Source organism: Hyaena hyaena, unplaced genomic scaffold, assembly GCF_003009895.1.
Source record: "Hyaena hyaena isolate Hyena2069 unplaced genomic scaffold, ASM300989v1 scaffold_58, whole genome shotgun sequence".
NCBI classification, from domain to species: domain Eukaryota; kingdom Metazoa; phylum Chordata; class Mammalia; order Carnivora; family Hyaenidae; genus Hyaena; species Hyaena hyaena.
Genome location: NW_024080689.1, coordinates 4,260,615 through 4,287,625, shown reverse-complemented (window position 1 = coordinate 4,287,625; position 27,011 = coordinate 4,260,615). Strand labels below are relative to the sequence as shown.

General features: G+C 62.8%; 5 protein-coding genes across 10 annotated transcripts in view; 1 reads left to right on the top strand and 4 right to left on the bottom strand.

The window, feature by feature from the left end:
• The first annotated feature begins 1,729 nt into the window (after positions 1–1,729).
• ACADVL (acyl-CoA dehydrogenase very long chain) lies at positions 1,730–7,194 on the top strand. 4 transcript variants are annotated; one of them, XM_039231607.1, is made up of 20 exons: positions 1,734–1,886; positions 1,968–2,043; positions 2,309–2,374; positions 2,460–2,532; positions 2,625–2,689; positions 3,003–3,137; positions 3,512–3,656; positions 3,902–4,031; positions 4,133–4,258; positions 4,613–4,811; positions 4,997–5,101; positions 5,508–5,594; positions 5,678–5,740; positions 5,838–5,939; positions 6,013–6,090; positions 6,267–6,339; positions 6,410–6,505; positions 6,599–6,671; positions 6,762–6,837; positions 6,916–7,194. In XM_039231607.1, the coding sequence occupies exons 1-20, from the start codon at positions 1,825–1,827 to the stop codon at positions 7,054–7,056; spliced, it is 1,971 nt and encodes a 656-aa protein (XP_039087538.1). In that variant the 5' UTR covers positions 1,734–1,824; the 3' UTR covers positions 7,057–7,194. The 4 variants fall into 4 exon arrangements, with proteins under 4 accessions (XP_039087542.1, XP_039087541.1, XP_039087538.1 ...); XM_039231608.1 differs by having other exon boundaries at positions 1,736–1,886; positions 6,013–6,110; positions 6,433–6,505; XM_039231611.1 differs by lacking the exons at positions 6,762–6,837; positions 6,916–7,194 and having other exon boundaries at positions 1,730–1,886; positions 6,433–6,505.
• Positions 7,195–7,271: 77 nt separating this feature from the next.
• DVL2 (dishevelled segment polarity protein 2) lies at positions 7,272–14,767 on the bottom strand. 2 transcript variants are annotated; one of them, XM_039231605.1, is made up of 15 exons: positions 14,331–14,767; positions 11,943–12,012; positions 11,523–11,668; positions 11,317–11,426; positions 11,078–11,213; positions 10,900–10,990; positions 10,712–10,781; positions 10,480–10,619; positions 10,320–10,396; positions 9,813–9,880; positions 9,531–9,659; positions 9,317–9,448; positions 9,013–9,192; positions 8,402–8,617; positions 7,272–8,276 (listed from the first exon to the last, which is right to left on the bottom strand). In XM_039231605.1, exons 1-15 carry the CDS (start codon positions 14,522–14,524, stop codon positions 7,825–7,827), a joined length of 2,211 nt encoding a protein of 736 aa, XP_039087536.1. In that variant the 5' UTR covers positions 14,525–14,767; the 3' UTR covers positions 7,272–7,824. The 2 variants fall into 2 exon arrangements, with proteins under 2 accessions (XP_039087536.1, XP_039087537.1); XM_039231606.1 differs by having other exon boundaries at positions 11,329–11,426.
• A 473-nt stretch (positions 14,768–15,240) lies between these two features.
• On the bottom strand, positions 15,241–19,725 carry PHF23 (PHD finger protein 23). Of its 2 annotated transcripts, none has more exons than XM_039231612.1 (5): positions 19,523–19,725; positions 17,910–17,941; positions 17,515–17,607; positions 16,153–16,990; positions 15,241–16,050 (listed from the first exon to the last, which is right to left on the bottom strand). In XM_039231612.1, exons 1-5 carry the CDS (start codon positions 19,554–19,556, stop codon positions 15,836–15,838), a joined length of 1,212 nt encoding a protein of 403 aa, XP_039087543.1. In that variant the 5' UTR covers positions 19,557–19,725; the 3' UTR covers positions 15,241–15,835. The 2 variants fall into 2 exon arrangements, with proteins under 2 accessions (XP_039087543.1, XP_039087544.1); XM_039231613.1 differs by lacking the exon at positions 19,523–19,725 and adding an exon at positions 18,514–18,551.
• Positions 19,726–20,656: 931 nt separating this feature from the next.
• Positions 20,657–22,762, bottom strand: LOC120231447 (GABA type A receptor-associated protein). Its single transcript, XM_039231616.1, has 4 exons — positions 22,540–22,762; positions 21,889–21,967; positions 21,621–21,739; positions 20,657–21,152 (listed from the first exon to the last, which is right to left on the bottom strand). Exons 1-4 carry the CDS (start codon positions 22,627–22,629, stop codon positions 21,087–21,089), a joined length of 354 nt encoding a protein of 117 aa, XP_039087547.1. The 5' UTR covers positions 22,630–22,762; the 3' UTR covers positions 20,657–21,086.
• A 1,047-nt stretch (positions 22,763–23,809) lies between these two features.
• Positions 23,810–27,011, bottom strand: part of CTDNEP1 (CTD nuclear envelope phosphatase 1) — a 7,215-nt gene continuing 4,013 nt past the window's right edge. Inside the window, exons 5-8 of the mRNA XM_039231614.1 lie at positions 26,292–26,408; positions 26,010–26,121; positions 24,773–24,857; positions 23,810–24,472 (exon numbers count right to left, since the gene is read on the bottom strand). Of these exons, the coding sequence (XP_039087545.1) occupies positions 24,412–24,472; positions 24,773–24,857; positions 26,010–26,121; positions 26,292–26,408 (375 nt within the window). The 3' untranslated portion in view covers positions 23,810–24,411. The remainder of the gene's footprint in view (positions 24,473–24,772; positions 24,858–26,009; positions 26,122–26,291; positions 26,409–27,011) is intronic.

The following is a 27,011-nucleotide window of genomic DNA, read 5'->3' as shown; positions in this document are numbered from 1 at the left end:
CGCCCCTGACTTGGGATTTTGTCCCCAGGGCCCCCAAGCCTTCAATGCTGGCTGCCTTGGCTCCCTGTCCAGCCCTGCGCGCTCCCTGAGAGAGAAGCCCCACCTCACCCCCTTACCTGGCTCTCGGAGATAGAGGCCTCATAATAGTCCAGGATGTCTGTCACCAGAACAGGGCTGAGTTACCCTCCCCCACCCCGGCCTCCCTCCCGGGCCACCCCTGCCACCATTTCGCCTCCTTCTGTCTGGTAAGGGAGGAGGTCCTCCAGCCAGGGCTGCTGGACTTTGACGGAGGACAGTCAGGGCGACGGACCCCCTGCTTGGACCAAGGGGACCTCCACGCTCCCAACCAGCCCCCAAGTTTGGGCACTGCCCTCGCAGGCTCAGGCCGGCCCTTTCCAAACACTGCCCCCTCGGAAGATTGGGGCTACTCACCCAGCAAGGCCTGGAAGAGGTCACTGTGCAGCACGGTGAGGAGAGGGGGTGCCCACCGCAATAGTGGGGGGGCCAGGAGCCAGAGGGCTGACCGGGGAGCTGGTGAAACGCAAGGGACAGAGGGTTGGGACAGGGAAGAAAGGGCCAGGACACTCACTCATCTTCCCCAGCCTGTGCCTTTTCACCCCAGATTCTATGGGAAGGGTCAGGAGAAGGGTCCCCAAATCCCAGTCCTCCCCCTCCCCCAGCTCAGCCCCCACGCCTTTCGTTTGTCACCTCTGGGTCCCTCGGACATCTCTCTCTTCTGTCACTTTAATCTCCCTAATCCGCAGGGTTGGAGCTGAGCTGCCTTCTCCCCACCCAGTTCCAGCTGGTAGCCCAAGGAGACACTCTTACCTCCTCCCAGAGCCTCACACCCCGGCCTCTCTCCCCAGAGCCGCGGAGCCCCGGACCGGTTTGCTACACTTCCCAAAGGGACTGGGGAAGGGGACCAGCCCCAGGAGGCTCCAGCCGCCCCAGAGACGAGGCTGAGGCCAGATCTTTCCTCCAGGGTGTGTTCCCAGTGAGGCTGGCAGACAGGGGGTATGAATTACCTAGGACTCGTGGGCCTGGGGGCGGGGGGCGGGGGGCATTGCACCCCTTCAGTCCATCCCAGGCTGGGAAACATCCAGGATGCCAGCCGTCTAGCCTGGGCACGCGGTGTCAGGAACAAGGGCAGACAGAGACAGCCCCTCAGGAAGGTCTCGGGCCCTCGAGGGGAGGCAGCGAATTGGCAAGGGGAGGGGACCGTCCTACGGTGAAAATTCAGGTGCTTCCAAAGTTAGTGACACCTCCTAGGTCTCAGGACAATGTGCTTGGGACACTCACCGTGCAGCTGGAGCCCCCCACCCCGCCACGTCCCTCCCTTTAGTGTTGGTGGAGACGGATTTCACAAGGGGCCCCGAGGGGTCGTCTTTCCGTGCCTCGGCCTCTGGCATCTATCTTAAACTTCTTCCTTCCCACGTCTCCCTTCCAACTCCACCTGGGAAGCCCTCCTTTCCGTCTACCCTCCATCCCCTCTGGCTGCGGTCGCCTAAGCTTCTCCCTGTTCCGCCCCGGCCTGTCCCATCACCCCTCCCGAGGCTCCACACTCTAGGTGGGACAGGCGGGAGGAAGGCGTTTTGGGGAGGCGGGGACGTTCGGGGATCGCCTTAGGTCAACCAGAATGCAGAGACCGGAGGGCGCGCCGGAACTACAGCGCCCGGCATGCCCCGGGGCCGGAAGCCCCGCCCGCCCGCTTCGCGGTGCATTGTGGAGCAAGTCAAGAAAAGGGAGGAGGTGCCCAGACTCGGGCAGACGGGACAGCGGCACTGAGTCAGCGCTCGAGGCGGTGGCGGCCGGAGCGGTTCAAAGATGCAGGCGGCACGGATAGCCCCGATCGTGGGGCGGCAGCTGCAGAGGCTGGGGGTCGGAAGGTGCGTGTTTAAAAGAAGGGCTGGGGCGGGGGTGGCCTCGGAGCCGGGGACCGGGCCGGGACTGAACCCCTCTCCCCACAGCTCCCGGCCCTGTGCGCTCCGGGGGCAGCCCCCGCTCGGCCTGGCCTGGCGACCCTATGCCGGTGGGGCGGCTCAGGTGAGTGACAGCGGCCTGGGGCGCGGTGTGTGGGAGTAAGGGTCCGCCCCGGCGTCCCTTTCCCCGTCGCCGGCAGGGGTCTCCCTCTCCGTCCCCGTCACCTGCCACCGAAAGTAGGGGAAAGGTCAGGCCAGGGTGCCCTGGTGATGAAACTGGGGGAAAGGTCTCCGCACCCGTCAGACGCCAGCACTCAGCTGTCCCCCGGGACTCTCCTTGGCACCTCGGAAGCCCCTTCCCCGGCCTCGCTAACTAAACGTCTCCCCAGGCGGTTCTGGAGAAGCCAGGTTCCTTTCCCCCTGAGGCTTCGACCCGGGAGAAGCAGGCCAAGGCGGTAGGTGGCCCCCAGCCCGGGAGGAGCTAAGCCAGGGGCTCACCCACCGCGGACGCCTCCCGGAAACCCCCATCTCCCTGCGCAGGAATCGAAGTCCTTTGCTGCGGGGATGTTCCGGGGCCAGCTCACCACCAGCCAGGTGTTCCCTTACCCGTCTGGTAAGCAGTAGTCACAGCTGGGGTTGGGGCAAGGCCACTTCCCTTGACCGTTTACGGTGGCCTGACTAGTCTGTCCCTGTCCGCCCCCGCAGTGCTCAACGAGGAGCAGACTCAGTTTCTTAAAGAGCTGCTGGGGCCTGTGACCCGTTTCTTTGAGGTGAGGAATGACTGGGCCGGTGGGGGGCATGGATGGCTCAGTCCCTGATGAGGTGGGAGAGGTGCTCTGCAGTTTAAGAGGAGCTTGGAGGCGCCTGGTGACTCAGTCACTTGGGCGTCCAGCTCTTTGTTTCGGTTCTGGCCCCGCCTCGGTCTCTGAGCTGACAGCGCAGACCCTGCTTGGCATTCTCCTTTCCTGTCTCTCCCCCTCCCCGGCTTGCTTGCCCTCTTCAAAAGAAATACACTTAAGAACATTTTGGAAAGAGAGAAAGAAAAAAGGAGCCTGGATGCATGCTGTGCCCTCCTACTCCCAGGAGGTCAACGACCCCGCCAAGAACGACATGATGGAGAAGGTGGAGGAGACCACGATGCAGGGTCTCAAGGAGCTGGGGGCCTTCGGTCTGCAGGTGCCCAGCGAACTGGGCGGCGTGGGCCTCTGTAACACCCAGGTGAGGGACCCCCCTCGGTCAGTGCCAGCAGCCCCGTCTACCCCAGCTGTGCCGTGATTAAGCTCCTTTCCCAAGGCCCAGGTCCACCAAGCACCTGCCCGCGTGGACCCGCCAGTCAGCACAACTGGTCTCAGACAGAACACCAGACCGGATGCAGTCCCTTCGGGCTGCGGGCTTTGCCCAGGCTCACAGGTCCTAATGGCCGGGAGCGGCCGTAGGGTCGGAAGCCCCCCTCCCAGGAGCTGGGGCGGACACCAGCGGCCCTCTCCGCCACAGCCCCGTTTTGTCTCCCAACACGGCGCGGGGCGGCCCACGCTTTGCTGCTAAGGCCCGGAGCAGCCGCTGACAGCCCTGACGCCCGCCTCTCCCCGCAGTACGCCCGCTTGGTGGAGCTCGTGGGCACTCATGACCTTGGCGTGGGCATCACCCTGGGGGCCCATCAGAGCATCGGATTCAAAGGCATCCTGCTGTTTGGCACAAAGGCTCAGAAAGAAAAATACCTCCCCAAACTGGCATCTGGTGAGGCAGCCCTGAGAGAGCGAGGGACTGGGGGCGCCCCGGGCCAGTGGTACTAAAGTCACCACCACACAGCCACGTGGGGCGGCTGTGGGAGATTCTGGGACGCTATCCGTGGGCTGGGTGGGAAACGTGAAGGCGAACATTGCCGGAGATGATAAGGGGGAGTTGCCTGTGTGTTAGGGCGGGGGGCAGCAAGGGGCCTCTGGTGCCCATCAGGACCCAGTTTAAAACCTCTGTCTCTCCAGGGGAGACCATAGCTGCCTTCTGCCTAACCGAGCCCTCCAGTGGCTCGGATGCAGCCTCCATCCGAAGCTCGGCCGTGCCCAGCCCCTGCGGGAAGTATTACACCCTCAACGGAAGCAAGATTTGGATCAGGCAATCTTCCCGGTTTTTTTTTCGTCTTTTCCACCCCTACCCAGTCCCCAGCCTCCACTGCTCCGTCTGCCACACCCTGACTGCCCCTCATTTCCCCACAGCAACGGGGGCCTGGCAGATATCTTCACGGTCTTTGCCAAGACACCGGTCACGGATGCGGCCACAGGGGCCGTGAAACAGAAGATCACAGCTTTTGTGGTGGAGAGGAGCTTCGGAGGGGTTACCCAGTGAGTGGGTTTGGGGAGGAAGAGTATGGTCAAGCCAGGCTTGGGGGCAGCACTGAGGTCCTGAGCAGACAGTGTTACGGGTCACCCCAGGGACGTGTGCAAAGTCTAGAGAAGGTAGATGGCGTGTTCTCTCTGGGACCACTCTGCACAGAACTAACAAAGCTTCGGCTCCCACAGCCAGCGAGCCCAGCATCTGGTGGGCTAGACGGCCAGGCGTCCTTCCCCTCTGGACAGGCAGGGACTGTGGCCTGGCCCATGTAATTCCTCCTTGGCTCGTAGAAGATGCTCCCCCTCCCCCCCCCCCCCCCCCCCAACCATTGAGCACGCCTCTCTCTCCACCCTGCCCCATCACAGCGGGCCTCCTGAGAAGAAGATGGGCATCAAGGCCTCGAACACGGCCGAGGTGTACTTCGATGGAGTACGGGTGCCGGCCGAGAATGTGCTGGGCGAGGTGGGCGGCGGCTTCAAGGTCGCCATGCACATTCTCAACAATGGAAGGTTCGGCATGGCTGCGGCCCTCGCAGGCACCATGAAGGGCATCATTGCCAAGGCCGTGAGTACCGCACCCGCAGGGAAGTCACAGCGTCCCCTTCCCGCGTGACCTTGTCCCCTTGCAAGCACTCTGTCCCCCAGAAGCCCCTCCCATGCTGGCAGCTTCGGCTTCTGCCCCGCCCAGCCCGTGTAGGGGGGCGGGGGGCACTCGCTTAACCACAGTGGGACCCGTGTGCCTTCCTCCAGGTGGATCATGCTGCTAATCGTACCCAGTTTGGGGATAAAATTCACAACTTCGGGGTGATCCAGGAGAAGCTGGCCCGGATGGCTGTGCTGCACTATGTGACTGAGGTGAGGGCCCTCCCACACCCCTCCCGCAGCCCCGGGGCCACTCCCCCGTCGTCGGTGGGACCAAGACCCCCAGCAGCACCTGGGGCAGTGGGTCTCCAGCTTCACACCAATGCCCTAGGGGATGCGGGGAGGCGCGGTCAGCTCGGAGCTGAAGTGGGGAGCCATGCTGTTCCCGAGGTAGCTCAAGGTTATTCCACTTGCAGCCCTACCTTTACCTCTTCACCCCCTTTGAAGAAGTCAGGTGCCCAGAAGCCCCCAGTGAACTCACTCAGGGGACCCAGTGCTTCCCCGTGCCTGAGAGGCGGGGCTGGCGGCCAAGGCAGAGACCAGAGCAGCTCGGGCAGACGTGTCAGGGCAAGTCTGATGCGCTGCTTTTACTTCCCGCGTCCCAACCCTGCGACCTCAGTCCATGGCGTACATGGTGAGCGCCAACATGGACCAGGGCTCCACGGACTTCCAGATAGAGGCCGCCATCAGCAAGATCTTCGGCTCGGTGAGGCCCTAGGCTCCAGGGCGGGAGTGCCCAGCGTGGGAGCTTGGCTCCAAGACCCATCTTATGTGGTTCTCTGTCCCTAGGAGGCAGCCTGGAAGGTGACCGATGAGTGCATCCAGATCATGGGCGGCATGGGCTTCATGAAGGTACAGGCTGGCTCTGTGCCCAGGGTGGCCCCGGCCGGGACGGCAGGGTGGGTGGGCGCACCCCGGCAGCGCCATGTGTTCTGCCTTCCACTGGCAGGAGCCTGGGGTGGAGCGTGTTCTCCGAGATCTTCGCATCTTCCGGATCTTCGAGGGGACGAACGACATCCTCCGGCTGTTTGTGGCTCTGCAGGGCTGTATGGTAAGAGGGAACGGGGTGGGGGTGCAGCGGGAAGAAGAAGGTGTCCTGAGCGCTGGGCCCTCTCCCCACCCAGGACAAAGGAAAGGAACTCTCTGGACTCGGCAATGCTCTAAAGAATCCTTTTGGGAACGCCAGCCTTCTCTTAGGAGAGGTGGGCAAGCAGCTGAGGAGGTCAGCGCAGAGCTGGGGCAGTGTGGGGCGGTCCTCTCGGTTGGGGTGGGCAGGGGTGCTGGGCGGGGGGGCCAGGGGCCCGGGGCAGGGGTGCTGGGGGGGGGGGGGCAGGGGCACAGGCCGGCCACGAACCCGTTGCTCTCCCTGTTGTCTCAGGCGGGCAGGGCTGGGCAGCAGCCTGAGTCTCAGCGGCTTCACCCACCAGGAGCTGAGCCGCAGCGGGGAGCTGGTGAGCAGCCGGGCGGGGCGGACGGGGGCAGCGGGGTCGGGGGGGGCCTTACGGCCAGGCTCCCCCCAAGCCCGGCCTCTCCTCTCTCTGCAGGCAGTGCAGGCCCTGGAGCAGTTCGCTGCAGTGGTGGAGGCTAAGTTGATAAAACACAAGAAGGGGATCGTCAGTGAGTGAGAACTACTCTGCACCCCCCACACCCACCCCTCCCTCTCCTCCCCTCTGGCCAACACCCCCTCCCCCCTTCTACCATACCTGACAGATGAACAGTTTGTGCTGCAGCGTCTGGCAGACAGTGCCATTGACCTCTACACCATGGTGGTGGTGCTGTCCAGGTGAGGTGGTGGTGGGTAGGCCTGAGCCGCAGGGGGCCCGGGCCCGGGGCCCCCAGCGCATACTCGGGGTCTCTTCCCGCTTTGTACCAGGGCCTCGAGATCCCTGAGCGAGGGCCAGCCCACGGCCCAGCACGAGAAGATGCTGTGCGACACCTGGTGCATTGAGGTGAGGGGGCGGGGCTGCCGGGGGGGGGGGGTCAGGCCAGGGGCGCCGGGCCTGGACCGTCTCCTGCGCTCCCCGCAGGCTGCGGCACGGGTCCGGGACAACATGACGGCCTTGCAGTCTGACCCGCAGCAGCAGGAGCTCTTCCGGAACTTCAAGAGCATCTCTAAGGCCTTGGTGGAGCACGGCGGCGTGGTCCCCAGCAACCCCCTGGGCTTCTGAGTGCTCCCCCCCGCCTTCTGCTTGAACCTGAACGTGCCTTTCTCCTCAAGCCAAAGCCCACTTTCCTCGTCCTGCCTTAAGGCGGGCCTGGCCCCGGGGCCACGGCCGCTCTCGGAGTAAAGGTTCTCACAAGCCGTGCCTCGCTGCTGCTGCCTCTGTTTTGTCTCTCCCTCGCTGCCTGCCTCCCTCCCAAAGAAAGGAGCCAGAGGCGTGGGGAGTTTGCCCCTATTGCTTTATTTGGTGTTTTATACAGGTGACTAAATAAATAGAGTAACAAAAGCAGCTACACGGGCCCCCGAGACCGAACACCCCAGCTTCCGTGGCTGTCTAGGGTGCCCGGGCCTTCCTCCTCCGAGGGTACCGCTGACCCCCCCACCCTGCACAGGACAGAGCTGGACGGACAGAGGAGGAGGTCACATTTCGGGGTTAGGAGGGGCCCGGGAGACAGGGATTCTTCATACAAAAAGAGAAACGTCTACTAAAAAAAATAGTCCAAAAAACGTACAAAACTCTACTTCAACAACCCCCCCCCCAAAAAAAAAGCTTACAAAAACAGTAAAGCTAAAAATAACCAAAGGTCCCTTGCGCACCCCCGGAGAGAAAGGGGAGGAACCAGGCACTGCTGGTGAGAGTCACAGGGGCGGCCGCCTCCCAGCAGCCCACGGCGGGGCCGAGCCGGGTCGGAGGAGTGACAGGCACGTGACTGACGAGACCCTCGTCACGGGACAGGAGCACCGGGCACGGAGTGGACAGGCCCCAGCACAGGCTCTACATAACGTCCACAAAGAACTCGCTGGGGTTGCCCATGGCCATGTGGAAGCTTTGGCGGCTGGCAGTCAGCTCCGGGGGCACAGAGCCCAGGTCTCTGACGGGAGGAGCCCCGGGGGGCTGCACAGCCGGAGGCACGGGGGGCGGGGTTGGGGGCACCATGACCACCATCATGGGGTTGTAGGGGAGGGCCATGCCAGGGGGCGGGCCGTATGGATGGAGCCCGGGGTGGGCTCGGAGATTGGGCGCACCCCCTGACGAGCCTCTGGAAGGGGGCGGGGCCCCATCACCAGCCCCACCAGGGTCCCCGCCCCGCCGAAGGCTGGTGGCCCCCCGGGTGGAGGGCTCGGACTCACTGCCGCTGCCAGACTTGGACTCGGGGGCTCGCTCCTCGGGCCTCCCTGCACGCCCTGCCCCCCCATCGCTCCGGGTCGACCCGCTGCTCCGGCTCCCTGTGGGGTGGAGGGGATGGGGCCAGCTGAGCCCTAGCCCAGCGGCCCCGGGGCTGCCCCTTCTCCCTGCTTGCCCCCCAGCCGTCCGGGGACACCAGCCACGCCGGCATCTGGCAGTGACTCACCCTCGCTGTGCTGGCTGCTGGCGCTGCCCCCGCCGTACGTGTAGGATGAGAGCTCGTGGTAGGGTGGCGGCTGGGGGCTGTAGGGGTGCGGGGCCGGGTACTGGTAGGAGAAGGTGGGCAGCAGAGGCCAGGGCGTCGCCCCGGGCAGAGGGGCCAAGGTGTCCTGGTCCGAAGCCCCGCTGGAGCCGTCATCGTTCAGGGACAGGTTGACCAGGTCTGGAGAGCGAGACGGGAGGCCGGGAGTCACTGCTTCGAGCGGCCACGACGCGAAGATGTGGAAGGAAGGGAACTGGACTGGACGTTCCAGGACGGGTGGAGACGCGGGTCTCCAACAGGAAACGCCCGCCCCAGCCCTGCTGCCGTCAGGGCAGAACTCACCGGGGCCCCAAGCCCCATGGGTCCCCGACACTCAGCCTGACACTCAGGAGGAGCCTCCGCTCCTCCAGCACGCACGGCCCCATGCCTGGTGCGCAGCTTGAGCAGCAGGCCACGAGCAGACCTCGGCCGAGGCAGGGGCCCGGAGCAGGACACACACTGCTCAAAGACCGCGGGGACGTGCCGGCCCTTGGGCGAAGGGGTGGGGCCGGAATCCGGGGGGGGGGGGCACTCACAGCTCTCACAGCCGCCGCTGAGGTCCCCGAACACATAGTAGCACTGCTCGGAGAAGGTGATCTTGTTCACCGTGTGGCGAATGAGGCCGGCCTTGAGCAGCCCGCTGGCGTACTTGCGGGCCTCCCGCCGCTCAGGAAAGCCCTCCACGTGGTGGTAGAGCCAGTCAACCACGTCCGAGCCTGGGGACACGCACGGCAGAAGCGGCACTCAGCTTCTCCTCCCCAGCTCCTGCCTCACCCCTGCTGGGGCCTTCCCAATCCTGGGCCACCTTCCCGGCACCGCCTGCCCAGGGCCCAGACCTACCCAGGAAGGCGTTAGGGATGGTGATCTTGAGCCACATGCGGTCCCGAACTTCCAGTCCCGACTCGGGAGCTGCCATGGCCTTGGTCACAGACGCCATGTCCGTGTGGATGGAGAGACCCCGCCCCTCACAGCCTGTCAGAGAAACGAGGCGGCAGGGGTAGGGCCCCAGCACTGGGGAGAGGCCTTCCGGGGAGTGGCAGAGCTGGGGGCTCACCGTCAGGCAGGGAGGACCCCGACGTCATGGTGCTCATGGACGAGGAGCCCGGGTAGGCTGGGAAGGTGCCGGTCAGCGCCGCGGAGTGGGACACCCAGGCGGCGGGGTCAATGGGCTGAATGGGCTCGTCTGGGACAGAGAAGGCCCCTGAGACAGGGCTCCCCTGGCCCTCCCCGACTCGGACTCCCATCCCGCACCCACCCCAACACCTCCTGTCACCAGGAGACCCAACCCCCGCCCCTGCTCTGCTGCCAGCTGCAGACCCCCCCCAGCGGCACTCACTTCGAGGAAGGGTGAAGTAGGCCTGGGGAGAGGGATCCCAGCACTTGGCCACGGTCAGCACGATAGGGCTGTGGGGAGGGGAGAAGCGGTCAGGCAGGGGGGTGGCTGGCGAGGCCTCAGGGGTGCAGGCCTGGAACTAACGGGCTGAGGGACAGGACAGGGAAGAGACCACAGACGTGGCGGGGCCAGAGGGACCCACCAACGCGGGCCACTCCAGAGGTGCTGAGACGCCAGGAACAAGTCAGGAAACGCACGCGCACGCGTAGGAGGCGGGGGGGGGACCGAGTGGAGCAGGGACGGCCAGGCAGGAGAGCGACGCCCTCCAGGGAGACTGAGGACGGGGACGTGGGAGGCGCCGGCCACCTTCTAGGTCATGATCCAGGCAGGGCTCGCACTGCCGCCCCGCACTCCACGGTTACTCGGTTACTCCTGTCACCCGTTTCCGCCTGGCGCTCTCGAGATGCGCGACGTCGCGCCCCCACGGACGAGAGGCTGCCCACGGCTCACCCCGGCTTGTGCACGATGTCCCGCAGCACCCGCACCGCGTCGTCGTTGCTCATGTTCTCAAAGTTCACGTCGTTCACCTGGAAGCCAGGCCAGTGGGTCAGAGGCCGCCTGGACCCCGCTCCCCCCGCCCCGCCCCACCCCAGGCCCGGGCCCCGCGCACCTGCAGCAGCATGTCGCCCGGCTCGATGCGCCCGTCGGCCGCCACGGCGCCCCCCTTCATGATGGAGCCAATGTAGATGCCGCCATCGCCCCGCTCGTTGCTCTGGCCCACGATGGAGATGCCCAGGAAGTTGTACTTCTCTGCGGAGGGGGCGCAGGTGACCGGGACAGCCCACCGTGCGCCCCCAGGCCCCCCACGGACCCGGACCCCCTTCCCATGCTCCCCCCGTTACCCATGTTGAGCGTGACCGTGATGATGTTGAGGGACATGGTGGAGTCGGTGACGCTGCTGAAGGACGACGTCTGTTGGGGAAATGGGGACGGAGCTGCACTGCCTCCGATGACCCAGGGATGGGCCCTGGGGGGCTCGCTCCCTGTGCCCTCGCACCCCCAGCACCGAGGCCCGCCAGAGCCCCCTCACCCTCTCCAGGCGGGGCGGCCGCTGCTTCCGCCGCCTCCGGTGGCGCTTCAGGAGGCGGGACGCGCTGCTCTGCTCCGTGGAGCTGCTGAACCTGCCGGGGAGCGGAGGCCGGTGCTCACGGGGCCAGGGGAGGGCGGGCAGGCGGGCGGGGGAGGGACCGGGAGGGCAGGTGCCCTACCTGCTCATGGTGTCGTCGTCGTCTGAGTCGCCCAGGCTGGTGCTCTCCAGCTCGCTGGTCATGAGCGTCGAGGAGCTCTCGTACCCGGCCAGGTGGCGCTCCAGCCTCGAGGGGCCACCGGGCCTGTGGCCGCCGGCTGAGCATGAACAGGAACCTCAGGAAGCCGCCCCCCACTCCCCCCGCCGCAGCCCTGCCCAGGCTCCCGGAGGACCGGCCTCCTCGGGGCCCACCCCCCTCACCGCCACGCTCACTGCTGTCTCTCCTGCGAGGCCGGTCCCGCCGCAGAGACACCACTGACTCGGTCTCCGTCTCGGGCTCCAGGTTCTCCCGGCTGCTGGACACGTTAGGGCTGGACGGGCAGAGACGGTTCGCAGCCCGTGTCAGTGGGAACGGGCCTCCGCGTCCTGGACGCCCTCCCCTGGGCTCACGGATCCCCAAGACTCACTGGAAGGATGGAGGCCTGGAGTCCCCGATGCCACTGGTCCTCTCTGGCGGCAAAGGGGGTAACGGTGGCGGAGGTGGCGCCAGCTCGGTCCGAGGCTCGTGGGCTGCGGGAGCCATCTCGGGCTGGGGGTTATCCGATGACACCAGCTGGAAGAACGCAATGACGGAAACGGGGAAGTGAAGCCCCCCAGGTGGGGGGGAGGGCCAGGGGACCGACCGGGTGTGAGCGAGGACTGGGCTTGGGACGAGCACGAGAAGAGCAGGAGCAAGCAGTACCGGCCCCACAGGAAGGCCGGCGGGCCGCAGCCGGCTCTCCAAGCGGCCAGGGAAGCAAAGGGCCAGCAAAGGGCTTCCGGCGAATGGGCTGGGGACACGCGGGGGCTCAGAGCGCCTGGGGGTGCGAGAGGGCCGGGCTGCTCACCCAGGACACCACCCTTCCGTTGAAGCAGGGGAGGCGCGCGTTGTCATCAGAAATTTCCTCCTTCACCACCCTGCAGGGACGGCACAAAAGCTGGTGAGACTGGCCTTGCTCCCCCCACACGCACCCTCTACTCAAGGCTCCTGACCTGCATCCACAGGGCTCAGGGGGGAGGCCAACTTTTTCAAGCCCTGACAGAGTCCTCTACCTCGACACTGAAAACGCTTCGCTCGCACACCTACGGGGCCTCCACATTCGCTTCCTTTCCTTCCTTCCCTCCCCAACTCATCCTCAGGGCTCGGTGCCGCTCCAAACATTTCCTGGAGTCGGCTTCAAACTTCTCACTCGGATCTCAGGGTCCGTCCCGTCCCCTCGGGTTACCCAGCTGCCCCACAGGTAGGTCTGTCTGACCTCAGGAGCTGGCAGGCACCTCCCCCAACCCCCACCCCGCTCCCCCAAACCTTTGCCATAAGCCTCTAGTCTCGTGTTTTCCTTACTTTTCTCTCTCTTCCTCCCAAAGAGCTACCCAAATGAGTTACTTTTCCCCACATGAAAATGCCCACTAGGCTGAAAATGATACCTCCTTATTAGGCGGGGCCCTCCCAGGGACAGCAGAGCCTAGCTCTGAGCCCCCCGAAACTCCCTCGCACAGGACTCTGCCCCAAGCAATCTGCCCTGCCTGACAGACCCCAGATGGACAGGGCTTGCTCCTTTTTCTCACCAACCACGTGAAATCACAGATGCCTGTTCTGTCCAACACCGTGTCCTGGCCCCACAGCAAAAGACCCAATGCTTGTTAAGCTTGAACAAACGTTTGTTGAATAAGTAAACGGACTACAAGACTCTACCCCGATCAGATTCTCAGTTCTCACACCCGTACGTTCTCACCTCCAAATTCGAACAGCCTGTCTGATTAGCCCTTTGACTTAATGTAGTTGTATAAGCCTGGGTAGTGATGATTTAAGCCCATTTGTTATATCAATGTAACAACCGAGCCCCATCGCTACCAATCCGTCTCTGTACAACACAGCGTGCTTCACAATATAATTTAGTGTCGGCATAACCCGGTCTGGCAAATCGTTCCATCCTGTGTCACCATAACATCACTTACGGACGGGTCAGACTCCATACTATTAATGACAATTCCAACTTACTAGAAAACGACTGTGTGCCGCATATCTATACTAGACTTTTCCCACTAATTACGTCAACCTCGCAGATTATACTGCTAACAAACAGAAGAATCTTGACTTAAATCCCACGTAACTCCCGAGGGCGCCTGGGTGGCTCAGTCTGTTGAGCATCCAACTTCCGCTCAGGTCATGATCCCACGGTTCATGAGTTCAAGCCCCACACAGAGGCTGGCTGCTGTCAGTGCAGAGCCTGCTTCAGATCCTCTGTCCCCCGTCTCTCTGCCCCTCCCCCATGCACTCTTTCTCTCTCAAAAAAATCCAAAAAACAAAAAACAAATAAATCCCAGGTGACTCCCCAGATAATACCTCCCTCCCGACGACTTTCTCGATAGAAGACAGAGTGCCCCAGTCTAAGCCAGCCTGCCTTCCAGAGCTATAGACACACAAAAGGGCTTGCCGTGTATTAAAACTCCTCCTCTGGCCCAGAATGACCCAAATCACTCCAGGATGGCTCGAGACACTTTAGAAACAGCCCAGAAAGTCCTCACATGCAGCTGTCTATACCAACATAGACCAGATTAGCCCAAAGCAGCTGTGTGTACTGACATGGCCCCTAAAAGCATTCCGTCTGCCCCTGTAATGACGCTCAATAGAAACCAAGCCCCCACAGAAACTAACAGGTAACAACGGATACAATGATATGACACAGCAGAGCCCACGGTGGCCAAGTTCTTCCCCGATGGCCTGATCTGCTCCAGAACAGCCTAGAACATCCCAGTACAGCGTTCTCTGCATTCGCACGTCCCAGAACGTCCCCAAACAATCCTGTCTGCTCTAATATGGTCCAGGATGTCCCAAATTGCCCCAACACGATGCAATCTATATCCGAAGATTCCACACACCCCTCACAGCCCGTGTGCTGCAGGACTGCTCGGAATCCAGGACGGGTGAATTCAAAATATCCCAGAATAAAGCAGTGTGTCCACTCTATTCCAGGCGAGCCTAATCTCCCCTAATCTGGTTTCGCACAGCACGGTGTGTCGTCCTCCAGCGCCGAGCGCCTCAACCTGTCCAAGCATAACCTTGTCCGTCCTGGGAGAGGCAATCTAACCCCAGCCTAATACAATCTGCTCCACGAGAAGCCAGAAAACCCCAGTACGGCCCAGAGCAGACCTGTGCCCCTCAATATTGCCCCATCCACGCCAGCACGCCCCCCCCCCCAACCCCCGATCGGCTGCAACCTAGGCCTCGCGCTCACCCGAAATCCTGATCCATAGACTTGAAAAAGTACTTAGCGCCCGCCGGCCGCTGCAGGACGCTCTTGAAATCGCCCAGGGTGATGCGCTCGGCGGGGACGGGGATCTTCACCAGGTACGGGGTCTCTTCTTCGTCCAGGTGGTAAATCACCTTCGTCTCCCCGACACCACCGGCCCCCGCGCCGCTGCCCGCCATGGTCTCGCCCGCGCGCTCCCGGGCTCCGCCGCCCACCCAACGGGGCGAAGCGCCCCCGCCGCGCCTGCGCACACCCGCGACCCGACGCGCGAGGCGGCCCGGACCGGCCCGGCGCCGGAGAGGGGCACAGGGGAGGAGGGCGGGGGTCGGCGGGGTGGGGGCCGAGGGAAGGTGGGGCGGGCCGTCGGGCTCGTACCGAGGCCGCAGACTCCGCCGCCGCCGCCGCCGCGCGCCACCGCCGCCGACGTCGCGGGCGCCCTTCAGCACCCCGCCCACCTCTCCCCATGTCACGTGGCCCGAGTCGGCCCGCCCCCGCCACGTGACCTCCTCCCGATCACGTGACCCCGGCTCCTCCCAGCGCCTGGCACGTGATCGTTGCTTTCAGCAAAGGCCTCCCAACCCTCAACGGCCCCGCCCCCGAATGTGTCCCCACCCGCGTCCTCCGAGTGGCCTCTGCCCCCGGGGCTGGCCCCCGGCACCCACCCTGCTCTGCCCCACTCGGGCCGGGAGCTCCGAGCAAGTCTGGCCCCCTGGAGCGTGCCTGGGGCGGGGGAGGGGGAGGGGGCTGTGGGGGGTCCCAGACTCCCCGGGGGCCCTAAGGTGGGCGGGAAAGGCGCGCAGCCCGGTCGGGGGAGGTGGGTCTCGGCCCCACTCGCAGCCGGTGTTCGGTTGGCCTCTCCCAAGCCTCCCTCGTAAGCAGGACACTCAGTGAGGGCTATAAACACAAAAGAGCCCACTCCGCTTTATTTACAACACGCAGGCCGTCTGTACAAACAGCTGGCCGACAGTATTAAAAACAAAAGAGGTGAGTGAGTATCGTCACCTTTCTGTTTTCCTTCCTCCCTCGGCCAGACTCTGCTTGGTCCTCCACCTCTGAGCTGCCCTGCCCAAAAGGGGAAGTCCAAAATTAAAAATACAACCGGTGTGGAATAAGTGGGGAGTGAGATAAAAGATGAGGAAGGGGAGTGCTATATTTACACTAGAGTTTTATAGACAGCTGTCCCGTTCCACCCCCGTTCCAACGCTGGCCCCCAAAGTGAGGGGCGGCAGGTCTCAGGGACAGAGATGAAGTGTCTAGGGAACCAGACGGCCTCCCGCCCCCAACGGTAACGGGTCCACGTTCAAGTCCACAAGGTGGGAAGGAAAGGTGAGGTTGGAGCGTGAGACACTCATTTCCAAACCAGCCTCCCTCGGCTATTCCTGCCTTTGAAGTGGGACAATATCCAAGCTCCAGGGGATAAGCTGAGGACCCCGAGGCTCAGTTCCCAAGTCCTGTGGTCATCTGGAAGTCCCCGCCCAGAGATGGCAGTGTCAGGGCTCTCCGGATTTGGGAGGCCCCGCTAACCGCCGCGCCTCTGGCCGCAGTTCCTTGCACTTCTGGCAGTAAAAGAAGTCGGGGACATTGGTCTTCTTGATCTTAGCACAGGACAGGTGGATCCAGGTCCCGCACAGGCTGCATTCGATCATGGGCCGCCCCGCAAAGGGCTTCCGGCAGTAACATGTGATCAGGTCCCATGAGTCATCACCTGGGGAGAGAAGGTTGGTCTGGCGCTCCGCCTGAGCTCCCAGGGCCGCGGTGGCCCGGGGCCCGTCCTCCCGGCTACCCCCGGGGCCCCCCAAGCTCTCACCTGATTCCACCATGATGTCCTCGTCCATGACCCGCATCTCGCCCTCGCTCGAGCTGGCGTCTCCGTCCTGGCTCGTTTCCGTGCTCCCCACGTCCTTGCTTTCGCTGTCAGTGGGAGGGGCTCCTTCCGGGTGCGCTGCCGCGGGGGGCCTAGGAGCCTCGGGCGGGGTGGGCAGCACAGGAGCAGGGGCTTCGCCCCCCACCATTGCCGCCATCTCTTCCTCCTCCTCCTCCTCCTCCTCTTCCTCCTCCTCTTCAGAGTCTGTGTCACTGGGGGGTGCCCGGGGAGGCCCAGGAGGTGGGAGTCTATCCCCCCGATCTGCCTTTTTCAACTTCCGTTTCTTGCTCTTTTTAATCCGAGACCTCTTCTCCCCATCCCCTGGGGCCGGCCGAGGCCTCCGGAGCACCCCAAAGCCAGCCCCCCCTCCTGGCCCCAACTTCCGGTTCTTTCGGTCCTTCTTGCGAGGAGGCTGGGAGAGGTCCCCCTGGGAAAGGGGCACCGGGGTGAGAGCAGCGGGGGGCCGGGAGGCATGTGTCAGGGATGCCGGCGACAGTGGAGACGCCATTTTGGGCCCGTCTAGATCAAAGAGCGAGTCCTTGAGCTTCATCTTCTCAAGCAGGGTCGCACTGTCAGGGGCCTGCAGGCGAGAGAACGTGGACCTTGGGGGTCCCGGTTGAGTGGGACCTGCTTGAGCCGCCCTTCTCTTGGATGACTTTGCTTTCTTAACAAAGGTCTGGATGGTTCGGAGATCCGAGGGGGCCGAGTCCCAGCCATCACTGTCTGCCGCGCTCTCCCCTCGCAAAGGAGAGCTGGAGCCCGAGGCTGGCCAATCACTTTCCTTAATGGGTGGGGGGGGTTAAGACCAGGGTCAGCAGGGGGCCCAGGGGCATCTCAGCCCCTATACAAACCCAGCTTCAAAACCCGGGACGAGATCTACCTGGAGATACCCTGGCCCAAACTACTTATAAGAACAAGAAAAAAAAAAAAAGTCACTGTGCTCAGAAGCTTCCCCTCCCCAATTCCCCTCAAAAACGTGCGTGTCACCCCTGCCCTCATATCCCGGCCGTTCTCCCCACCGTCTCCCCGAGACCAGGGCGCGATTTCTTTACCTGTTTCCGTACGGCCCCATTTATTAACCGGTCTCAGCTTCCTAACATTTACGGAGCAGCGCCTTCCCTCACCACCACCCCCAGACCACCCACTGCTGCTCAGCGCAGCCGCCTCTCGGGTCACCCCGCCGCCCCGCGTTTCCAGCTTCCCTGGTCTTCCGTGTCCCGTCTGATGAGACACGGTCCCCTTCGCCCCACAGCCCTCTACAGGCTAGGACACCCACCCTCGGGCTACCTGTTCTCCCGTCCCTACCTCTTTGCTAGAGGGGATGTAACCGGCATAGGCCAACACAAAACTGCAGAATTTGTTGAAGTCCTCGATTGTTCTCCGACGTTTCTCTGGTGGCTGCAAGGAGGGAAATGCGTATCACCAGAAATTCTAGAGGGGCATTCCCAAAGGCAGAGTCCCCGGAACGAGGGATCTAGAGGAGACAGGCGGGAGGGAGAGGGAGGGAGGGAGGGAGNTCCCAAAGGCAGAGTCCCCGGAACGAGGGATCTAGAGGAGACAGGCGGGAGGGAGAGGGAGGGAGGGAGGGAGAGGGAGGGAGGGAGGGAGGGAGGGGAAGGGGGGGAGAGAGAGAGGAGGGGGAGGGGAGGAGGAGGGCCCCCGGCAGTAACACCAGGCAGTAAAGGGAAGGGAAACCTCACCTGAGTTTCTGGCTTAAGGGTCGGAGGTGGATCTGGGGAAGCAATAAAAGCTGAGTCAAGGCACTGGCGACGAGTCCGCCCGAAACCCCACCTCTAAATCTCGGAGGATTCAGGCGGACCCCGTCTTCTCTCCGGTCTCCCCCGGGCCCGGCCGGCAGGTCCCCAGCTGTGCTGGACCCGCCCCTGCTCCCCCTTCCGCCCTGCGAGGGGCGGAGCCAGGGCGCGGCGCCCTCTCAGGCCTCGCTATAGCGCTCCCCTTCCCCCCACCGGAGGCCTGGCGCCCCGCCCCCCCCAACTCACGGTTTCTCTAGACTCCAGTCTACTCGATCTCTCGGCGCCCCACCCCGCCATACCGCTCCCCGGACCGAGCCCGGGCGGCCGCCTGCCCCTGTCCTTCACACGCGCCCAGCGCCCCGACTTCCTACCCCGTCGCGATCTGCCGCCCGGGGCCCTCGGCGACCACACACGCAGCCCGCCCGCTCGCCCGCCCGCCCCCAGGGTCCAGGATGACCACGCCGAACCGCTCCCCGCCCTCCGGCCCCTTCTACTCGAGCACGAGGCCCGGCGCGCCCCTCACCCCCACCCTAAACACACACAGGCTCACACATCCAACGCCACTTCGCGGCCGGGACAGACCAGCGAGCTCTAACCCGGACGCGGCCCCACCTGCCCCCCCATACCGCGCTCCCCACAATTTCGCGGTCCCTCCGCCCCCATCCGGGGCTTTGGCCCCTCCCCGTCTCGAGCTCCTCGGGCTCCCCGCCGGGCCCCCGGGCCCAGTTCCGAGCCCTCCGGCCGCCGCCCCCCCTCCGCCCCCGTACTCACCACCAAGTGACTAGGCTGCGGACCCCTAAACTCTAGCCCCCCCCAGCTACTCTCTCCCTCTACAGCGACCCCCGCTGCTGCCGCCGCTGCCCCCCTCACCCTCCGCAACTCCCAGGCTCCAGCCCTCGCCGACCAACAGCCCCCCCCCCGCAACTCGCCGGTCTCAACCCCCCCCACACCCCGCCCCACCGCCCCTACAACTACCCGGCTCTCCTCGCTTCCCGGCTCGCTCTCCCCACAACTCCCCGCCCTGTACAGGTCCCTGTGCCGCAGACAATACCCAGATCCCCCCTTCTCCCCACAACTATCTGCCCACCCCTCCAACAATCACCGGGCTCTCTCCGGCGGCAACTACCCGGAGCTCCGGCACCACCGCCGCAAACTCCCCCACCCCGGCGCGCTACCGGGCTCCTGGCTCAGTCCTCGTCCACATCCTCCCTCCTCAGCAACTCTCCGGCCCCCGGGTTCCCCCAACCTCCCCGGCCTCGGGGCCCCAACGTGCTGGAGGCCCTCTCGGCCCCTAACCCCCGGAGCCCCGGGGTTCCAGCTCCCGCTCCCCACCCCCCCTCCACACTCGCGGCGTCTGATCCCCCGCTACCCCCAGCCCGGGCGCCCACTCCTCTTTCACCGAGGTCTCTCAACTCGCCGCTCTCCTGCCTCCAGGGGCAGGCCCCCGACCCCCTCCCCGCGCTCCCCCGCCGGGCTCCGGGGCTCGACCTCCAAGTTTGCCAATTGATTCCTCGCCCGCCCCCCGCCGGCTCAGCGCTCCGTGCCGGTCGAGAGCTCACCTTCGGGACTGGGCTCCGCCATGGCTTCCAGCATCGCCCCCTCCCCTCCTCCCGGTCCGGCGCCCCCCTCCCCTGAGCCGGGGATCCCGGTGCCGCCTCCGGTGCTCGGTGCTCCTACTGCCTCGCTCCGCAGAGGTGTCTGCCTCGGCCCGGCAATGACTCGAGTCCGCTAGCCGCCGCCGCCACCTCCCTCTACCCCTGCCTCCCGCACTCCCGGACCGGGCCCCCTCCCCCCGCGCCGCCGGCCGCCTGCTCCCTCCTCCTCCTCTCTCCTCCCTCCTCTCTCCTCCCTCCTCCTCTCTCCCTCCTCCCTCCGCGGGCGCCGACGCGCAATGCATCAAGGGGCGTGTAGTCCGCCTGGGGGCAGCGGAAAGGGGAGCGCATGGGCCTCTGGAACTTCAGTTCCCAGCAAGCCAAGGGTGGGCGCAGGCGCACCAGTCCGCTCCCCTCCCCCGGGGAGTGGCGGGGAGATCGGGAGCAGAGAGGGTAGGGCGGAAGAGCGCGCGCGGGCTCCTGGGAAATGTAGGCTGGGCGGGACTAAGAAAGAAGTAAAAGAAGGGATTAGAACTCTCGGCCACCATACTGCTTCTTTCTGTGGCTTCTTTCTCCCCCGGGGGACCGCCCCACTTCCGGCCAGAGGGAGAAAGGGCTGCTGGGGGCTGAAGTCCTCCGGATGATAATGGCTGCGTCCTCCCGTCTTCTCCCTCGATTTCCACACACTGGCACAAAGTCTGGCCCAGCGAGACGCAAGTGAGGACAGAGCCCTTCCGCCAGCTCCCACGCGCCACAATCTCTTCCCTAATCCAAAAGGCCGTAATAAACTTTGGAGGCATTTATTTAAAGCAGGTACTTTCAAACTTTGTCCGCCAGGAACCCACGGTGTGCAAAACAAAAACATTGTATCAAGACCCAGAAGACAGTTGTGTAAAACTAAGGTCTCACGAAGCGATACTCAGTATTCCTTCCAACACAGCAAACACTATCCCCTCCCCACCCCACCGCACCCCCAGCAAGGGAAAAATCCGACATTAACAGAGTAAAGCAAAATATATTACTGTCCCTCCGACCACCACTTTCCCCACCTGGGGACAACTGAAAAAAAGAGGGAGGGAAGCAACACAAAGCAAGACCCAGTTCAGCTTGGCGGTTTTCTCTTTATTGATGTGCCTCCTACCTTCCCCCCACAATTTCAGTCCCTTCCATCTACCCCCAAAAAAGAAGGTAGTGAAAGGAAGGGAATGTTGGGGTTCTGAGCCCCTTGGGCAGTAAGAAAGGGAACAGAAACCAAAACAATCACTCACTGGATGTGACAGAGATTGACAATCGAGATGTCTAAAGCAGAGGAGGGACGGTGGTAAGAGAAAGGGGACAAAGGAGACGTCCTAGAAGCCACCTCCCCCGTGAACCCTCCGGCTGAGAGGGGCTGGAGGAGAGCCTCAAACGTTAGGAAGTGCGGGTCCTGAAGAAGGGAGGCGGTGGTGGAGCCTGGAGGAGGGCTAGGTCAAGGGAGGGGGGCCACCTCTCTCTTTGTAGAACGGGACCCCCCAGCTCGGGGGCAGCAGCTTCACAGACCGTAAACGCTTTCATCGCTGTAGGCGATGTATAGAAAGAAGTCTTCTTCGTGGTGTTCCTGGGGCGGAAGCAGAGAAGGCGGTACTCGCGCATCCGGGCTATCGTGACCCCCACTGCCCCCTCCCCGTTCTTCGAAAGCCCACTCTTGATGAAGACCCCCCAAAAACCAAGTGTCCTGACTCCCTCCCCGCCTCCCTTCAGGCCTTAGCAGCCAAGCGGCATCACTTCTAGGAACCAGCCTTGGGCAAAAAGATCTCCAACCGCAGGGAACCGGGAGGGGACTGGGAAAGATGAAGGGTTGGAACTGCCCCTCCACTCTCCCCCTTCCTCTCCCTTCGGTCTACACGTCTGCTCCCACCGCCCGGCCAAACCTTCGGCCCAGGACTACCCTGAAATTTTGAGGCCGAAGATAAAATTGAGAGTCGAGCCGGCCAGCTGGTCCAGGACCCGCTCCCATAACACTTCCTTCCCCCTCCGGCTCCGCCACCACCTCTCCGAAGCCTCCTCGGAGTCCCAGCCGCCATACCTGGTATAGCTGACCCATTGTGGCACTGGTGGGAGGGATGACGTTGTTGACAAAGAAAAACAAGGCATCCTCAGCTCGGAGATGAATTCGCTTCCGAATCAAGAAGTAGAACTGACCAACTGCCAAAGAGACAAGCCAGGATGAAGTCACAGAGACCACGGATGCCCTCCAGACAGAGAGCGAGCGTATCTGCCGTGGGGAACCTCTCGCCACAGAGGTGCCCGGCCACCCAGAGGAAGCAAACCCGGGCAGTGGGTCAGGTCCCCACCTGTGAGATCAGAAGGCACCAGATATTTCTTTTTGTCCAGGTCTCCTATCCGAGCTTTGGGAGCCTTTTCTACAATCACCTGATGAAGGGAAGATGAAAATTAGCCAATATTAGGTGTACGGCCCCACAATCACACCTGTCAGGAACTCAAGCAGCTAAAATTCTCTAGCACCCCAACGTCTCCGGCTCGCTTTTCTTTGTCTCCGAACACGCGGTGCAGCCTTGAGCAGAGAACCTGACCCCACCATGCTCAACTCACCTAAACGTTCAGGATCGCTCAGCAGGTCGTCGTAATAAACAACTCTCCCAATCGGGCAGGGAGGACTCGAGTGGGCCGCCCAGAACCTCAAGCTCAAACACCCAGCCAGCTCGGGGGAAAGACCAGGAGCAGCCCAGGCTGTCAACCCCCCTGCAGCCTCGGACACCAATCCCCAGGTCTCTCTCTCCCATCTGCGTCCCCCCACCCCTAGCTCTCCCGCTCCCCCGCCGCGTTCAGCCTCCGAGCCCGGGGACAGCAGTTTCGCGCCCGTTCCCAAGGCCGCCACGGCCGGCGGCCCGGTGCCCGCGCCGCCTGGCCGGACCCAAACCCAGGCTGCGGCGTCAGAGCCAGCGCCCCGCGCCCCGCGCCCTCGGCCCTGGCTCCTTCCTCACCGGAACCCGGTCCGGGTATTTCTTTCGGATCTTCTCGCCCTCAGAGCGGCGCTTCTCGAACGGATGCTCCTCTTTATACACGAACTTCATCCTCCCGGGAACCGGGCTGGACCGGGCTGGGCTGAGGGAACCCGGGGGGGGCCGGGACGGGGGGCGGCGGCGACGGCGGCGACGCGCGGGCGGATTCAGCGGAGCGATCCCGGGACTTGCGCCACTTCCCTATTCACCAACCCCACCCACGACGGTCCGGGACTGCCCCGCCGGCTACGTTACGCAACCAGCGCAGCGGCCGGAACGCCGCCAGCGTAGCAACACCCCCTGACCGCCCCCCGCCCCCCACGCCGTCTGCGTAATCGCTTTGGAATCAACTTGTGGGCTACGCAAACGACGTAACTAAGGTGGCTGGCTTGTGCTATGGTCGAAAACAACCGAAATCCCACATTCTGACCTTCCCCCACGAGGCTGGGGATGAAAAGGGGTAAGAGCTGGTCACTGTAATTTGAGACTCGGTTCTCGGAAAAATTTTTTCGGGAATAAAGTAAAGGGGGGGAAGAAAAGGAGGCAGAGATAATTACAAGGGTAGCTATTCACGAAACGCGTTGGTACGCCGACGGCGGCAGCTGACACCAAAACAAAGTAGTACCCAAGTGGAGGGGCTGGTCTCCGGGAATGAGGGAGGACAGAAACGAAACACGCGTTCGGGGAAATGCACGGCTCGCTTAGGTTCCAGGGAAGAGTGGGCCAATAGGGGCGGGAGAGCAGGTCCGCAAGGTAGGGACTACGTCAGCGCGGAGGAACACACTCGGCGACCGCAGCAGCGAAAATCATGTGATCTCAGAGAAGGGCGGAGCGTCACGTGGCGGCCGCGGGAAGTAGGGCCGGCCGCGGGGGGGAGGGGGCGCCGGGGGCGGGGCCGGAGCGGCCGGAGAGGGGCGGGGGGGGCGCTGGCGCGGGGCCCCCGGCGACGTCCCGCCTGTCTGGCTTCTGGTCTCGCCCGCTGCCACCCTGCCGCGTCCCCCTGCCCTGAAGGCCCCGCTCCTTCAGGACGCCCGGCCGCTCTCGGGGCGCCCATCCTGTCTGCCAGACCCTTCCCGCCAAAGCACCTGATGTCGAGGCTCCCCACCCCTGCCCCCAAAGCCAACAGCACCCCGCCCGGCCCTCCTTCCCCGCCTAGGGGACGACCCTCCTTCCCCCGCCTAGGGGACAGGGCGGACGGGAACAAAGACTCCTCCCTTCATCTCCCGACCCCCAGAGAAGGACCTAGGGCAGCTTTGATTTCAAAGTTATAATGCATGGTTTAAAAGAGAGGAAGGAAACAAAAAGAGAGAGAGAGAAAGCCGGTTACAGGTCTGAGGGAGTCAAGGAAGAAGGGGAAATGGAAGGGAAAGTGAGGGGGGGAGGGAGGACAAGTTTGGGGAAAATCCAGTGGCCCAAAACCCCAGTTTCCCACCCATAGCCCAGCCCTTGGAGTGAAGAATTAGATCGGTTTTGTACAAGAGTTTTTAAAAAATCAAATCACAACAAAGCTGGCTTGGCTTTTCTTTGAGCCTCCCGGATTACCGAGCGTCTGTCTCTCATTCTGGCCGGTCTGGTCTCTCCACCAGACAGTTGGGGCTCTCCACAGCCTCCGCTTATGTCCCAGTCTGGGGCGTCCAGGGGGTGCGAACTCGAAGTCAGAGCCAGGCTGCCTCAGAGTGGCCCATGTGTCCATCCAGACTCTGCGCGGAGGGCCGGGCTCCGGGGGCAGAGAGGGGCGGGAGGGGCAGGTCCTGGCCAGGCAGTCCTCACCATCGGACAGGGCATCAGACGTCGTCCGGAGAGCTCACCCTCCCTCCCCCCCCAACCCCAGCGCAGGGGGAGGGGGAGCATCCGTCACCAGAGCCGGTGTTGGTGAAGGTTTCGGCTCAGCACAGAACGGACATCAGCGGTGAACCTAGAATGACAAGAACTCGCATTGGTGGGGCCCTTCCAGCCGCGACCCTCACAGCACTCCTGCTGGGGAGCCTTGCTGGAGATGGGGGGGTGGAGGGGGAAAGAATCCCCACTTTCACATGACACTGAGGTCCAGTTTGCCCAGGACCCTCTGACTACAAGTGACGGCCTTTACTGTAAGGAGACCTGGCTTCAAATCCTAAGTTCTTCGGGGAAAAAGATAAGTCGGTCAAACAGGCCCAATTTTTTTTCCGTCTTGGGGTCCCCCACCCCCTTTCCTCGGTGGCCCAGCTTCCTATACCTGAGGGCGTCCAGCATGGGGAGCAGGTTGAGGAGGGCGGTGTCGCTCGGGTCACTGAACCATGACCTGATGGGGATGGCATTGTCTAGCAAGGGGGGAAACAGGCGCATGTGAGAAAGAGCACAGAGCGCAACACACAGACAGACTTGACTTTTCTTTGGGAAAATGGGGATCAGTACTTTTTTTTTTAACGTTTTATTTACTTTTAGGAGAGAGAGAGAGAGAGAGACAGCGTGAGCAGGGGAGGGTCAGAGAGAGAGGGAGTCACAGACTGAAACAGGCTCCAGGCTCTGAGCTGGCAGTCAGCACAGAGCCCGACGCGGGGCTCGAACCCATGAACCGCGAGATCATGACCTAAGTGAAAGTCGGACGTTTAACCGACTGAGCCACCCAGGCGCCCTGGGGATCCGTACTTTGAAATACGGACCCTCTCCCCGACCTACCCAAACCTAACAACCTAAGTTCAATCCCCTTGTTTTTTTCTCCAAAGTAAAATGAACTTGTTAATAAAGGTATTCACATTCCTATCTTTTGTAGAGATTGGGGAGGGGGGGGGCGCAGATGTGTGTGAGCAGGAGAAAGGCGCAGAGGAAGAGACAGACTCCCAAGCAGGCTCCAGGCTCAGCACAGAGCCCGATGCGGGGTTTGATATCGTGACTCTGGAATCATGACCTGAGCCTAAATGAAGAGTCAGGGGTGCCTGGGAGGTCAGTCAGTTAAGTGTCCTGCTTCGTCTCAGGTCATGGTCTCACCATGCATGGGTTCGAGCCCCGCATCAGGCTCTGGGCTGACAGCTAGCTCAGAGCCTGGAGCTGCTTCGGATTCTCTGTCTCCCTCTCTCTGACCCTCCCCTGCTCATGCTGTCTCTCTCTCTCTCTCTCTCTCAGAAATAAATAAAACATTAAAAAGAATTTTTTGAAAAACAAAGAGTCAGATGCTCAACTGACTGAGCCACCCAGCCCCCCCCCCCCCCAGGATAAAATTAACTTTTTGTCACCACATCTCACATTAACCTGAGGCTTCCGGTCAAACTTACTGCTACCATGTCTCAACTGTAGCCAAAGGAGACAAACAATGTGATCTATGAAACAGACAAGTGGGGAAGGGGCGTGTCTCATAGAAGACAGAAGGCCCTGGCGTCCTGACCTGAGGTAGACCAGACTCCCAGCCCCAGCCACTCAAAATGCGTCCTCGGAACCAGTTTCTGGTGCCGCCAGCCTCCCCACCGTCTCCCTACCTGGGTGGCTCCGGTAAGCGCCCGGGGAGTTGTCCAGGATCACAATGCTGGAGAGGTCGCTGTGCACCACGGAAAGGTCCTTGATGTAGCTGCCCAGTTCCAAAGTGCAGTGCTGCCGGGGGGGGGGGGGGTCACGCCGCCATCAGGAGACTCAGCCCCGGTCCCCACAACGCCCACAGGCAGCCCAGTCCCGCAGAGCCAGCTATGCCTCCCCTCGCCCCCCAGAAGGTCCCTGCCTCAAACTCAGACCCCTCCCTGGTGGCCTGGGTCACGGCCCCTCACCTGTCGGTAGTACCTCCTCTTGAGAATGCTTCTGCTGTTGTCCAGCTTATCCGCCACGGCCGAGCCGTAAATCTCCATGCTGGCCGTGAACACCACCAGCTCGTACCACTGGCTCACCTGAGATGGATCGAGGGGCGCTTGGGGTCAGAGGAAGCGATCCTTCCTCTAGACCCGCAACTGTCCTTCACTGGCCTCCGGCCTAGTCCTTCAGGCCTTTCTAGAGCATCAAACGTGTCTGAAGACACAAAACCCGGACGGCCCCCAAACTCAGTCTTGGACCCCACACACCCTTAACGATTCAGAGACGCAAGAACAGAAGATCATGAAGTCTGTGGAAGAACAGAATGGCAGCATGACACATGAGCCCAAACTACGAAAGCCATCCTCTGACCGGCCCACAACTGCTCCTCTCCAACTGCCTGCACCTCATTTCTCCTCACCCTCTACTTCCACCAAGCGCTCTGAATTCCCGGAGCCTTCGAAGCATTCCTTCGTCATAAGGCTCCCCACAGCTTCCACCAATTTACCACTTCTTATTTATTATTATTTTTTTAATAATGTCTATTTTGTGTGAGCAGGGGAGAGGCAGAGAGAGTGAGAGACACAGAATCCAAAGCAGGCTCGAGGCTCTAAGCTGTGAACACAGAGCCAGACGTGGGGCTTAAACCCATGAACCACAAGATCACGACCGGAGCTGAAGTCGGACGCTCAACCGACTGA